At 46.5% G+C, this 15,193-nt stretch overlaps 1 protein-coding gene across 1 annotated transcript; it reads left to right on the top strand.

The window, feature by feature from the left end:
• The first annotated feature begins 10,730 nt into the window (after window positions 1-10,730).
• On the top strand, window positions 10,731-11,693 carry LOC130490794 (olfactory receptor 6N2-like). Its single transcript, XM_056864601.1, has one exon. The coding sequence runs from the start codon at window positions 10,731-10,733 to the stop codon at window positions 11,691-11,693; it is 963 nt and encodes a 320-aa protein (XP_056720579.1).
• The last annotated feature ends 3,500 nt before the right edge of the window (window positions 11,694-15,193 follow it).

Raw genomic sequence — 15,193 nt, 5'->3', positions numbered from 1 at the left:
AGAACTGATTTCTCTTCAGGGAACGTAGATCTCGGAGGCAGCATTGACCTGTTGTCTTGCAAGCGTTTGGGGGGCAGTTCTGGAACACATTTCTCTCAACAGGCATTTTCCTTTAAACATTTCTCGAAATATTGGCTGGCATTATCTCCCCAAAAGCCCCATTCTAAACAGCAGCACTTTCTTTAACAAATCACAGGGAGTGCTACGGTTAGAATGGGACTTTCCAGGAATGTCTTGGTGTGTTTGAGAAAAGCTAGGATTTCATCTTTTTTCTTTCTTTCCAAAAGATCCACAGAATACCTGTTAACAGGACTGGGTTGGGCCCAGCCAGTTTTTCCACTGGAGGGTTTCCCCTTTAGCCACTAAAAAGGGTATGCAGGGGACCTACTTGAACAAAAACCTAGGGAGATAAAGTGAAGCAAGGTTTAGTGAAAGATGTGGCTGTATTCAATGAGTTTTTAAAAAATTGCCATGCATGGGCAACCTTGAGCAAGTCACTCTTTCTCAGTCTAACCTATCTCACAGGTGGGGTAGCCATATTAGTTCGTCACTAGCAATAGAAAAGAGCAAGAGTCCAGTAACCCCTTGTGTGTGTGTGTGTGTGTGTAAGTGCCATCAAGTTGCTTCCGACTCATAGCGACCCTGCCATCGTATTCCCTATTACTATGTATGAGTGTGAAAGCTGGACAGTGAAGAAAGCTGATAGGAAGAAAACAGATTCCTTTGAAATGTGGTGTTGGAGGAGAGTGTTACGGATTCCGTGGACTGCCAAAAAAGCAAATCAGTGGGTTCTAGATCAAATCAAGCCTGAACTGACCCTAGAAGCTAAAATGACTAAACTGAGGCTATCGTATTTTGGTCACATCATGAGACGACAAGAGTCACTGGAAAAGACAGTCATGCTAGGAAAAGTTGAGGGCAGCAGGAAAAGAGGAAGACCCAACAAGAGATGGATTGACTCAATAAAGGAAGCCACAGCCTTCAATTTGCAGGATCTGAGCAAGGCTGTCAAAGATAGGACATTTTGAAGGACTTTCATTCATAGGGTCGCCATGAGTCGGAAGCGACTTGACGGCACTTGATACACACACACAGTGACTATGATGTAAGCAGAGCAGGGTGCTTACAGTGGGTTGCAAAGCAGAAGATGATAAACTCCCTTCAGCCTGGGAGGGTCGGATTCTCCCCATGAGCTGCATGATGCAAAATGGATGCCATGGAACTTTTTGCAATGGCGCCAGGAGGAAAGGCCAAGAGAAGGAGTCAGGGCTGGGGGAGGCTGGGAAAGAAGCTTGACAGAGCGGCTGGCAAAAGTCAGCTTCTCTCAAGCTTCGTTCCCTCTGTGGGTTGGCACCCTCCTTAGATGAAGTGGGCATGGACCAGATGCCACCATTTGGGATCCCCTCCTTAGACCACTTTACTTAAGTTACCCCAATCCCTTCTAAGTACCATGCCAGTAAAGTTGCCAGCTCCAAGTTGGGAATTACATGGCGATTTTGGGGGTGGAGCCTGAGGAGTGCAGGATGTGGAGAAGGAAGAGGAGGAGTAGGAGGAGTTGGTTTTATATGCCGCTTAAGGAAGAATCAAACCGGCTTACCATCACTTTCCCTTCCCCTCCCCACAACAGATACCCTGTGAGGTAGGTGGGGCTGAGAGAGTGTGACTAGCCCAAGATCACCCAGCTGGCTTCATGAGTAGGAGTGGGGAAACCAACCCAGTTCACCAGATTAGAGTCTGCCGTTCATGTGGAGGAGTGGGGAATCAAGCCCGGTTCTGCAGTTCAGACTCCACCACTCCAAACCACCACTCTTAACCACTACACCACACTGAAGAGAGGAGGGATTTCAATACCATAGAGTCCAATGGCCAAAGCGGCCCTTTTCTCCAGAGGAACTGATCTCTATCATCTGAAGATAGGGTTGCCAACCTCCAGGTACTAGCTGGTGATCTCCTGCTATTACAACTGATCTCCACCCAATAGAGATCAGTTCCCCTGGTGAAAATGGGCCACTTTGCCAATTGGACTCTATGGCATTGAAGTCCCTCCCCAAACCCCGCCCTCCTCAGGCTCTGCCCCCAAAATCTCCAGATATTTCCCAACCCAGAGCTGGCAACCCTACCTGGAGATCAGTTGGAATGGCAGGAGATCTCCAGCCACTACCTGGAGGTTGGCAACCCTAAGTGCCAGAGTGTCTGATGGTGCCATCTTATGCAGAATCACTCCAGCCTTGAGGTTAAATGGCTTAGACTGGCGTAACTCTGCAGAGGATTGCACTGTCAAAGACAATTAACAAAACAAAACAAAAATCCATGTTCACCCAAAGATTCTGCCAATACAAACAAGAATACCAGTCATTTAGTTCAAGGCAGATGTAATGAATTATCCATGACACTTGATCTTTGTACATTCAGGGCACATTCACACATCGGGTTGCCAACCTCAAAGTAGTAGCTGGAGATCTCCTGCTATTACAACTGATCTCCAGCCGATAGAGATCAGTTCCCCTGGAGAAAAATGGCCGCTTTGGCAATTGGACTCTATGGCACTGACGTCCCTCCCCTCCCCAAACCCTGCCCTCATCAGGCTCCACCCCAAAAATTGCCAGGTCTTTCCCAACCTGGAGCTGGCAACCCTATTCACACATGCTGAACAATGCACTTTCAATCCACTTTCAATGCACTTCAGTGATCGTTTGCAAGTGGATTTTGCACAGTAAAATCCAGCTGCAAAGTGCATTCAAAGTGAATTGAAAGTGCATTGCTCAGCATGTGTGAAAGAGCCCTCGGTGTTGGCCTCTGTGGAGAAGAAGGTAAACAACCCGGTGGCTTTGGTGGAAGGGGTCAAGGGAGAGGTCTCCCCATGGCCTGAGCCTCAACGTGAGCATACACCAGTCACAGATACAAGGAGTATGGGTCAGCTGGGGTGAAAGGCCAAGGAAGGTCTTCGGAGAAGCGAGAGAAAGCGTGAAACTCCCCCGGGGGAAGAGGCAAACAAAGGCGATCTTGTGGCTTTTAGCAAGGGCAATGGTATCCACACAAGCAGCACTATCCCAGTTGTAACACGGAAAGTGAAGCTTGTTTGGGCGCCATTATCACCTTCTGGAATCGTTCCTCTTTCCGCTGGCACGTTCCCTCCGAGCTCCCTAAAAGCATGGCGGTTTGTCCTAAGCAGCCCGGTCCCAAACCGATAGCACTATCTCAAGATACCAGAGAGGGCTACAGTTTAGGGCAGGTCTGTCAGGAACTTCTGGGCGCCGTTGAGGAAAATGAGACCATCCTCCCTCAACCTTCTAAAAGCACAAGTTCTAGAGATCCCCCACCCCCCAAAAAAACCCTCTTACCAAGAGAAATGAGGCTTCTGTGCGATGAGGCCTTTTCTGGAGATGTCCCTTTAGGGTCTGCTGAGTTCCTTTATGAGGTGCAAATTCAGTCTCCCTTTGCTCCTGCCTGTTGGATCTCCTTGGCCTTTCTTTTATGGGCTGGCTGCTGGGTGTGTCACCAAACACACCCTCCCTAATCCTTTCACTTTGATTGCATCACTTTAGGGTCAGCAATCTTTTCAGGATGCAAATTACTGGTTCAAACCCTCTTGGAATGAGAAGGACCAGCTGAAATCTGCCAGCGAGAAAAATGTCCCCATGCAGAGGCAGCAGATACAGCGTGGTGTAGTGGTTAGGAGCTAGGGTTGCCAACTGCCAGGTAGTTAGTCAAGCTTATGTAGTCACTACGGCTAAAAATTATTTTCTTACATAGACTTAAAGCCAACAACAAAAATTCATTTTCCAAGTGTATGGTATTATTTTTGAATACTTTCTGGTTTTGTTACTTCACAAACACCTTATATTCAATATATATATATTTTTCTATACACTTTATCTTATATGAACAACAAATAGTACAAAACATGTATAACCAAAAATAATTAGCCATAGTGACTACATAAGCTTGACTAACTGCCAGGTAGTAGCTGGAGATCTCCTGCTATTCCAACTGATCTCCAGCCGACAGAGATCAGTTCCCCTGGAGAGAATGGCCGCTTTGGCAATTGAACACTATGGCATCGAAGTCCCTCCCCTCTCCAAACCCTGCCCTTTTTAGGATCCACCTCAAAAATCTCCTGCCGGTGGCGAAGAGGGACTTGGCAACCCTATTAGGAGTGGTGGACTCTAATCTAGAGAACCGGGTTTGATTCCCAGCTCGTCCACATGAGCGGTGAACTCTAATCTGGTGAACTGAGTTGGTTCCCCTGCTCCTCCACATGAAGCCTGCTGGGTGACGAGGGTTGCCAACCTCCAGGTACTAGCTGGAGATCTCCTACTATTACAACTCCAGCCAATAGAGATCAGTTCCCCTGGATAAAATGGCCTCTTTGGCTATTGGAGTCGATGGCACTGAAGTCCCTCCCTTCCCCAAACCCTGCCCTCCTCAGGCTCTGCCCCAAAAACCTCCTGCCAGTGGTGAAGAGGGACCTAACAACCCTATGGGTGACCTTGGGTTAGTCACAGTTCTTTTCGAACTCTCTCAGCCCCACCTACCTCACAAGGTGTCAGTTGTGGGGAGAGGAAGGGAAGGCAATTGTAAGCCAGTTTGATTCTTCTTAAAAGGTAGTCAACATTGGCATATAAAAACCTACTCTTCTTCTAGGGACATTAGCTGGTTATAAGCATCTATGGCACGAGAGAGAGAGAGAGAGAGAGAGAGAGAGAGAGAGAGAGAGAGAGAGAGAGAGAGAGAGGAGAGAGGGAGAGAGAGAGAGAGAGAGAGAGAGAGGCAAGCTCCCTTGAGTAAGAGAAACAAAGGCAAAGCCATTGGTGGAAGCGAGCCTGGACATTTCGTTTTCACCTGCAAAGATTTGGCAGATGGACAAGATTGTCTCATGGTCTGTTTGATGCAATTTACTTCAAGAGGGGAATGATTCATTTCCCTTCTTTTCAAAACTCTTTTTTTCTTTGGATTAGATCAGCAGGTGATTCAACAGCACAAAGGTGTCAGAAACGGTCCATGCAAGGCACAGGAATTAAAGAGGTGCAGGGAGATGCTTCCCAGTCGTTAGAATCTCCTCTTCTTGGAAATATCACCATTCTAATTTAAGTCATGTTCCTAAATTGTCTTAAGCCTGTTGAAGCTGTCATTACCAATCAACAGCTCAGGATAACTCCAAAAGTGTTCCACCTCCAACCAGTATGAGTAGATCCATCCATACTCAGCCCTTAGGGTTGCCAATCTCCAGGTACCAGAGACTTCAATTGCACAGAGTCCAATTGCCAAAGTGGCCATTTTCTCCAGGTGAACTGATCGCTGTCGGCTAGAGATCAGTTGTAATAGCAGGAGGTTTCCAGGTAGTACCTGGCAGTTGGCAACCCTATATATAGAGAAGGGACTCTGTTGCTGATCTCAAAAGCCAGGTGGGTTCTTGCAGGGGCAAAATCTGTGAACTTGAGTCCCATTTCTTCAAAGCACTCTCTACACAGATTCACATTTTAAATATCCATTTTTACAGTCAGGTAATCGGTTTCCTTGGGGGGGAAGGTTTTGCCCTGAAGAACATCAGCCACAGAAATAAACAACAAGGAATGTCTACAGGGGCCTCTGCAAGGGATTATATCTTCTCTTGCTTGACCGGGGCACCAGTTTTACTTCCGAACTGGATGAGAAAAGAATTCCTTCCGTATATCAGGTACATTATGGTCGTAACTAGATGATCTAAAGGGGAGCACATCTGATTCTGTCTAACGAGGATTTGTACAATTGATTTCTCTTTCTTTACAACTGCCGAATGTTACAAATGGCGGGTTTGTGGAGCTGAAAATGGCTAGTAGTGTAACTCTGTGCAGGTTTACTCATACGTTAGTCCCACTATGTAGAATGGAGAAACTACACCCAGACACTTTGGACAGGACTACAACCTGGAGAATGTACCTTGAGTCTGCCAAAAAGGGCCAATGGGGTACACAATTCTGGGGACCTGGGGAACCAAGAAAGCTTCCTCTGGAAGATACCTGCAACCCCATCTTCTAATAATAAAGCATCTTGTAAATGTTCTCAATGTAGGGGGACAAGGACCTATTTATCTGGGGTACATGTTGGTTCTTGGAAGCCTCAATGTGGCAATTAGGTGGCAGAACACTGATGGGGTCAAATGGACCGCACCCCTTCAAAACTCCCTGCAAATAGGGTTATATCGTTCTCTCTGCCATTTTATCCTCACATCAACAACCCTACGAGGTAGATTAGGTAGAGAGAGGGAGTGCCTGTCCCAAGGTCACCCAGCAAGCTTCCATGGCAGAGCAGGGATTCAAACCCGAGACTCCCAGATGTACACATGTCCAAGACTAAAACTACTTCACCACACTGGCTCTCAACTGGGGAGGGGCCGTGGCTCAGTGGCAGAGTATCTGCATGGCATGCTTGGCATGCAGAAGGTCCCAGGTTCAATCCCCGGCATCTCCAATTAAAGGGACTAGGCAATTAGGTGATGTGAAAGACCCCTGCCTGAGACCCTGGAGAGCCGCTGCTGGTCTGAGTAGACAATACTGACTTTGATGCACCGAGGGTCTGATTCAGTATAAAGCAGCTTCATGTGTTCATGTGTTCAACATGCACATGGGGGCCACTGGTTTGAGGAGGCAACAGGAACACCTCTGGATGCTGAACCTGTTCAAGGATTTAGAGGAAATGCCAACAACCATTTTCTCCAGCACTGACATTTCCATGTGTACATTTTCCAAACGTACAACTGACAATCTGTTATGTTAAGGTTCCTCACTGATTCATAGTCAACCAGAGATCCTGCACAGATTCTCCTCACCACTTTATGAGACTGGTTTACCAGCTGTTTGTCGGTCTTGGCAAGAGACCCCTTTATCTGTATTCGGCCTCAGCCCTGACTTAACAGGTAACAGGAGAAATGCTCCAGTCCAAGCTTGCTTAGACGCAGAAATTCCACCTTCAGAGATCTCCCTTTTCAAAGCTAGAATGAGCGAGAAGCTGTTTGTGGCTTGTCAGAAGCAAGGCCAAGACATTTGCCACGTATTCATCATGAGCCAGCATGGTGTAGTGGTTAAGAGCAGTGGTTCGGAGCGGTGGACTCTGATCTGGAGAACCAGGTTTGATTCCCCACTCCTCCATATGAGCAGTGGAGGCTAATCTGGCGAACTGGATTTGTTTCCCCACTCCTAAACATGAAGCCAGCTGGGTGACCTTGGGCTAGTCACACACTCTCAGCCCCACCTACCTCATAGGGTGTCTGTTGTGGGGAGGGGAAGGGAAGGTGATTGTAAGCCAGTTTGGTTCTTCCTTAAGTGGTAGAGAAAGTCGGCATTTAAAAACCAACTCTTCTTTTTCTACATCAGAGGCACCATTGTGATTTCTCAGGTACCAATAAAACAGGATAAACACACATGGAGTCACCTTTCAAGGAAGGATGTAGTTCCAGCAGAGGAGGAGTAAGGAATTTTGCATTGTTGTAGAGAAACAAATGCCATGGTTGTGTGTGTGTATTAAGTACCGTCAAGTCGCTTCTGACTCATGGCGACCCTATGAATCAAAGTCCTCCAAAATGTCTTTTCTTTGACAGCCTTGCTCAGATCTTGCAAATTGAGGGCTGTGGCTTCCTTTATTGAGTCAATCCATATCTTGTTGGGTCTTCCTCTTTTCCTGCTGCCCTCAACTTTTCCCAGCATGACTGCCTTTTCCAGTTAGGGGTTATGGGTTACCAACTACCTGGAAGAAAAAATGTTCTGTCCCTTTAACAGAGGCTTAATGGGATGTTATTTGGTGGTAGAAAATGCCATCAAGTTGCAGTCCATTTATAGTGACCCTGTAAAGTTTTCAAGGCAAGAGACATTCAGAGGTGGTTTGCCATTCCCTGCCAATTGTGGACTTCTTTGGTGGTCTCCCATCCAAATACTAACCAGGGCTGATCCTGCTTAGCTTCCAAGACCTTATGAGATTGGGCCAGCCTGGGCCATCCAAGTCAGGGTGGGATGTTATTTACTACTAGATGTTAGTCCCCCTCCATGCAGTGACAAGCTTCAGTTGCCTGTTTCTACAGATGAAACGTCTACTAGAGAGGGAGAAGACATTTTTTCCCTGGTATGTTGGCAACCCAAGCTGCGGTAATAAATTTGATTAAGACCAACCAAAATACCACTTCTCCAGAACCCTTGGGGAGGGGCTGTGGCTCAGTGGTAGAGCATCCACTTGGCATGCAGAAGGTCCCAGGTTCAATCCCCAGCATCTCCAATTAAAGGGACTAGGCAGGTAGGTGATGTGAAAGACCCCTGCCTGAGACCCTGGAGAGCTGCTGCCGGTCTGAGTAGACAATACTGACTTTGATGGACCAAGGGGCTGGTTCCATATAAGGCAGCTTCATATATTCATGTGTTTATGTGCTCTAGTTTATTTATTTGTTTGTTTGTTTATTGTTTCAATTTGATATCCCGCTCTCCCTGGCCGAAACCGGGCTCAGAGCGGCTTACAAGAGAGTTACAGAGCAATCAAGATTAACCAGATTGGGTTTAATGCAATGAAGGGAAGATAAGATTAGACCCAAAGGTATGGAGAAGATCATCCTTTCCAAATGGACCAAGGGGCTGATTCAGTATAAGGCAGCTTCATGTGTTCATTTGTTCAAGTTAAAAAGCAATCAAGATTAATGAGATTGGGTATGATGCAATGAAGGAAAGATAAGATTAGACCCAAAGGTATGGAAAAGATCATCCTTTCCAGAGAAAGAAAAACATCTCATTCTGAAGCAGACAAACTAACAGGGCTACCCATTGTGATCTATCTCATTCTGAAGACACATTTGTGAACATTTCCTGCTATCTCTTGACCAATATAATTGATGTGATAAAACAATCACTTTGCTTATGGATCCACTGCCCAGGGAGATTCACTCGCTCAATTTTTCCTATTTCCCTTTGTCGCTTTCATTAACTAAACTCATCAGGAGAAACCTAAGTGCACAACCTCTGTGATGCAAATGCCAGGGCAAGTCTCTCTTTGGGAGTAGATTTGCAATCCTACAGGAGAGAAAATGCCCATTTGCGGGAGAGAAATTTCTCAAGGGTTTAACTCTGTTTAAGATGGCACTGTTAGAGCCCAGGGTTTATTTATGAATTCATTTCAGCATCCATTTATGGACCAGATTCAAGTCCAGTACCACCTTAGACGGTGAAGAAAGCTGATAGGAAGAAAATAGATTCTTTGAAATGTGGTGTTGGAGGAGAGGGTTACGGATTCCGTGGACTGCCAAAAAAACAAATCAGTGGGTTATAGATCAAATCAAGCCTGAACTGACCCTAGAAGCTAAAATGACTAAACTGAGGCTATCGTATTTTGGTCACATCATGAGACAACTAGAGTCACTGGAAAAGACAGTCAGGCTAGGAAAAGTTGAGGGCAGCAGGAAAAGAGGAAGACCCAACAATTGATGGATTGACTCAATAAAGGAAGCCACAGCCTTCAATTTGCAAGATCTGAGCAAGGCTGTCAAAGATAGGACATTTTGGAGGACTTTCATTCATAGGGTCGCCATGAGTCTGAAGCGACTTGACGGCACTTAACACACACACCACCTTAGAGACCAACCAGATTTCCAGGATATAAGCTTTCGAGATTCAAAGGGAGCCTGGGGAAGGTGGGCTTTGGGGAGGGGAGCGACTTCAATGGGGTATAATACCATAGAGTCCACCTTCCAAAGGCATTTTCTCCAGGTGAACTGACCTCTGTCACCTGCAGATCAGTTGTGACAGTGGGAGATCTCCAGCCACCACCTGGCGGTTTCTTCAAAAGCATATAATGCCAAAAAAATCAACAGCAGTTTTATCAGTCCTTCTTTTTGTGTAGTTACAAAGAGTGTACTTATTTCTTTTTTTGTTGGTTGGTTATGTCCTTAGATGGGCAGGGAACAAGAAAGGATTCTTGTCAGGTCCATACCTCACAAGTTGCTGTGTTTGATATTATAAGATTTGAGAAGCGTTCTGAGATAAAATACAATCCAGACGCTTATGGGCTCTATGTCCCTTGGGGTGGCTGAAGAAGACTGGAAACAGGCTAAGTTACCGGCATCCTGTTCTACCCTGCACATCTAAGGACATAACCAACCAACAAAAAAAGAAATAAGTACACGCTTTGTAACTACACAAAAAGAAGGACTGATAAAACTGCTGTTGATTTTTTTGGCATTATATGCTTTTGAAGAGACTTTATTTTATTGCAATTGTGCCTTGTTGCTATATGGAATACAATTGTATACTGTGGCTATATGAAGAAATATAGTTATATAACAGTTTGAAGTTTGTTCCTATTTGGAGCATTATTTTGTAGTTTCATAGTATTATAGTATTAATAAGTAGCCAACAACTGTGTTTTTTTGACTACTATTATATTACAGTTGGATTTACTATCTTGAATACCATCTGGAGGTTGGCAGCCCTACCCCCACCCCCTGCCTGTGGCCAGGGGGGACTTGACAACCCTAAGGTGAAGGGGGGTCTGACTCACCAAAACTTATGATGCAATAAATTTCATCAGTCTTCAGGGTGCCACTGGATCCCAGTTCTCTCCTTGTTCAGCGCTATAACCACTGCATGGCACTGTCCCGTCCTGCTAATTGAACGGGTGCTTCTCTTGATTTGCCTGTTGGCTTTTTAAAAGCCATTTTCCAGTTTTCCATATGAACGGATCACCCCTTTTGGTTTTCCTAGGCCAGAATAAGAGCAGCGATGGGAGCAGCCAACGAGAGCGGGGTAACTGAGTTTGAATTAGTTGGATTCTGGGACCTACAGCCGTTTCACACTCCCCTCTTTGTCTCCTTACTCCTCACTTACTTGCTCATCCTCACGGGCAACTCCGTCATCCTAGCTCTCGTTCAGAGCAGTCCCCGCTTCCACGTCCCCATGTACCGCTTCATCGCCGTGCTGGCTACCCTCGAGATGTGCTACACCACAGTCACCATCCCCAAGATGCTGGTGGATCTTCTGGAGGGGCAGAACCGCATCTCCTTCAGCGGCTGCCTCCTGCAGATCTATTTCTTCCATGCCCTGGGCATCACGGAAGCCTGCTTGCTCACGGTGATGGCTTACGACCGCTACTTAGCCATCTGCACCCCTTTGACCTATCCGGCCACTATGACCACCAAGTTCTGCTTGCTGCTCGTGGTGGGATGCTGCACTTGTGGCTTTGCGTGTCCTCTGCCGGAAATCATCCTCATTTCCTCACTGCCATTCTGCGGGCCCAATCGCATCGAGCATATCTTCTGCGATTTCCCTCCATTGTTCCGTCTCCCTTGCGCTGACGTGTCCGGTATCATCATGACGGACTTCGTCATCCATGCCTCGGTCATCCTGGGTCCTGTCTTCCTGATTGTCTTCTCCTACATGAAGATATTGACAGTCGTAGCCAAAACCCAGAGCCCTGAAGGCCGCCAGAAGGCATTGTCTACCTGTGCTTCTCACCTCATTGTGGTCTTTGCCTTTTTCGGGACAACGGGGTTTATGTACATCCGTTTGACTCAATCCAGATCCTTGCAGTACGAGAGAGTCATTGCCGTGATCTATGCGGTCCTCACCCCTCTCTTCAACCCAGTTGTCTATAGCCTGAGAAACAAAGAGATTCAGGAAGAGATCAGAAAAATTACTAAGTTTCCAAATCTATCATTCAAGACCTGGCGGCATGGTTCATGCTGATACATTGGTGGGGTGACCACGAGGAAACAGCCATGCATAAACACTCTCTCTCTCTCTCTCTCTCTCTCTCTCTCTCTCTCTCTCTCTCTCTCTCTCTCTCTCTCTCTCTCTCTCTCTCTCTCTGTCTCTCAACCTGACCTACTTCACAGGGTTGTTGCAGATAAAATGGAGGAACAGAGAACTATGTAGGGTGCTCTGTGCTTCTCGGAGACAGGGCAAGGATATAAATGTGATCACCCAATCTTCACATAACTTTCAGGGGTGAATTGTTTTCCCTGTACAATTTTGTTTTTAAGTGCACCGGAAGTAAACACAGTTGACAATTGTCTGCCTATCCCCAAATATCTCAGGAGAGCATACAGAGGGTTGCCTAGATTTGTCCCCACAACAACCCTGAGAGGTAGGTTAACGAAAGAGAGTGACTGGCTCAAGATGGGCCCATGAGCTTCATCCCTGCACCAAGTCACATTGGCATTTGAATCCCTCATCACCAGAATAAACGATTATATTATTTATTAGTTTTTTTTATCATGCACATCTTTCCAGAAGCTGAGGACAGCATGCATTATCTTTTCCCCCTATTTTATCCTCGCAACAACCACCTGGTGAGGTAGGTTAGGCTGAGAGTGAGCTTCAGGGCCCAAGTGGGCTTCAGGGCTGAGTGGGGATTTGAACTTGGATCTTCTTCATGATAGTCTAACACTCAAACCGCTACACCACACAGACTGTCATGAAGCTCAGACAGTATAAACAGCATGAGAAATTTCACATGGTCCATCATGTGTAGGGTTGCCAGGCCTGGGTTGGGAAATACCTGGAGATTTTTGAGGTGGAGCCTGAGGAGGGAAGGGTTTGGAGAAGGGAGGAACTTCAATGCCATAGAGTCCAATTGCCAAACCGGCCATTTTCTCCAGGTGAACTGACCTCTATAAGCTGGAGATCAGTTGTAATAGTGGGAGATCTCCAGCTACTACCTGGAGGCTGGCAACCCTAATCATGTGCAACTGGCCATGTTTTCAGTACATCGGGACGGGTAGGGTTACCGGGTCCCTCTTCGGAACCGGTGGGAGGTTTAGGGATTCGGGGTTGGGGGCGGCGATCGGCATCTTCTATGTGATGGCATCACTTCCGGTTTATGTGGAAGTGCTGGCACCGTGCTGGGGGGCACTCTAGCACTCACGAAAAACTCTATGGCTTTTTCACGAGGGCTAGAGCATCCCTGCAGTGCGACGCCGGCACTTCCGCATAAAAAGGAAATGGCATCATCGTGTTGATGAATCCGATTGCTCCCCCTCTCTTCCCCAGTCCTGCTTCCTCCCGCTGACCACCTGAGGGTCAGCGGGCAGCCCGGCTAATTGGCGAGCCATTGCCCGCCATAACCAAGCATGGGAACCCTAGGGATGGGGGTGGGGACAAGCCTTATGGGTTTTCTTTTAAGATCAAATACTGGTTGTGTGGATGGAGTCTGAGACAATCCTTGTGATGTTGTGTGTGTGAGTGTTTTGCCGTCGGGTTACAACTGACGTATGGTGACCCCGCAGGGTTTTCAAGACAAGAGACGTTCTGGCCAAAATTACAAACTTCCTACAAGGAAGAGCTATGGATGAGTTTAAAAAAACATGGATAAAGGCCGCCACATATTGGGACAAACTGGCAAAAATGGATTTTAATAATTTAATTAGTGAGTTATAGATATAAGATTTAATATCTTTATATTTTAAGGTAAATGTTTTTTACTTTCAAAACTGTCAGACACTTCTACGGAAGTCGGGTGATGGATCTCTTTTTTTGGTGGGTGAAGGGTTGAGGGGGTATCGTTTTGGTTTGTTATAATTATAAAATTATGAATGTTGCAACTGGTACAAAATGATACTCTTTTGTATTTTCTTTTTTTATTTTTTCTTTGTTGTTTGTTTTTATATGTTTTATACGTTTGTTTTTTATGTTAAAAAAATCAATAAAAAATTAAAAAAAAAAGACAAGAGACGTTCAGAGGTGGCTTGCCATTGCCTGCTTCTGCAGGATACTTGGAGGTCCCCCATCCAAATTCTTGGAGGTCCCCCATCCAAATACTTGCTGGGGTCGAGGCTGAGAGTGTGTGACTGGCCCAAGGTCACCCAGCAAGTTTCCATGGCAAAGTGGGGATTCGAACCTGGGTGTCCTAGTCCGACACCTTAACCACTACACCACGCTGGCTCTCATAGCCTCAATTTATTCACATACAATAGCCATCAATTTGGCTTCAAGGGATTAGAACAGGGGTGTCGAACTCAATTGTTACGAGGGCCAGATATGACATAAATGCCACTTGGTCAGACCGGGCCAAGCCTCACCAGCCCAGATCAAGACTGAAGGGGGTGGTTTCCTTAGCTGGCTCATGGGCTGGATAAAAGCTCTCCAGAGGCCGGATCCAAGCTCCTGGGCTTATGTTTGATACCCCTGGATTAGAAAGACAAAATAGGTAATGCACTACCTTCAAGGGAGGGGCAGGTCAAGGGAGGCAGGTGCTTCTGAGTTCCTCAGAATGCTTTGTCTCCTCTTTTTCCAATCCATTGTAGAAGTTCCTCCATTTCCAAACCAACTGAGATCCTCTTCTTCCTGGAGATGTGCCACAGACACGTTTACAACCACCTCCCACCACCCACTTCCACCTAGTAAAAACAGTCTTGCTTTTTCCTTGAGATGAACTCCCATGGGTGAATGACAATCATGGCAATAATGATGTCCCCATGGAATGGCTGTTGGGAAAGGCTTTATTTCACCCTCTTTGTTGAAAGCTTTCAATCTACATGATTTATCTTCTGAAGAAGAAGAAGCCTCCTCTCAGTCCCAGTTGCCAAGTGCCATTTTTACATAGTGTTTGGAGTATGGTTGTTAACTCCTTTCCTCTGCGTTCAGATTCTGTTAAATGGGAAGATTCGAGAAGGTGGGGAGACTGTTGGTTTCTACCTGAGAGTCAGTGTGGTGTAGTGGTTAAGAGTGGTGGTTTGGAACTGTGGAGTCTGAGCTGGAGAACTGGGTTTGATTCCCCACTCCTCCACATGAGTGGCGGAGGCTAATCTGGTGAACTGGGTTGGTTTCCCCACTCCTACACACGAAGCCAGCTGGGTGACCTTGGGCTAGTCACAGCTCTCTTTGAAGCCACATTTTTTGAAATGGAAGCATCTCTCTAGTTATCAGAGGAGCATGCCAATTATATGAGGTGCTGTGGAACACAGGCAGGATGGTGCTGCTGCAGTCGTCTTGTTTGTGGGCTTCCTAGAGGCACCTGGTTGGCCACGGTGTGAACAGACTGCTGGACTTGATGGACCTCAGTCTGATCCAGCCTGGCTTTTCTTATGTTATCAGTTCCCCTGGAGCAAATGATGGCTTTGGAAGGTGGACTCCATGGCATCACATCTCCAGTGAGCATCCACGTACCCCTAATGTAGCTGTCCCCAGGCATACCTCCCATCTCAAGGATTTCCCAAGTGGGAGCTGGCAACCTTACTTTCTGTACA

The sequence above is a fragment of the Euleptes europaea genome, chromosome 18 (genome assembly GCF_029931775.1).
Source record: "Euleptes europaea isolate rEulEur1 chromosome 18, rEulEur1.hap1, whole genome shotgun sequence".
Classification (NCBI taxonomy): domain Eukaryota; kingdom Metazoa; phylum Chordata; class Lepidosauria; order Squamata; family Sphaerodactylidae; genus Euleptes; species Euleptes europaea.
Note: the sequence above shows the minus strand (reverse complement) of the source record. Positions and strands in the feature narration are given on the sequence as shown.

What these genes read in the sequence shown, in the direction of transcription:
- LOC130490794 (XM_056864601.1), top strand. Translation starts at nt 10,731, where the DNA reads ATGGGAGCAGCCAACGAGAGCGGGGTAACTGAGTTTGAATTAGTTGGA.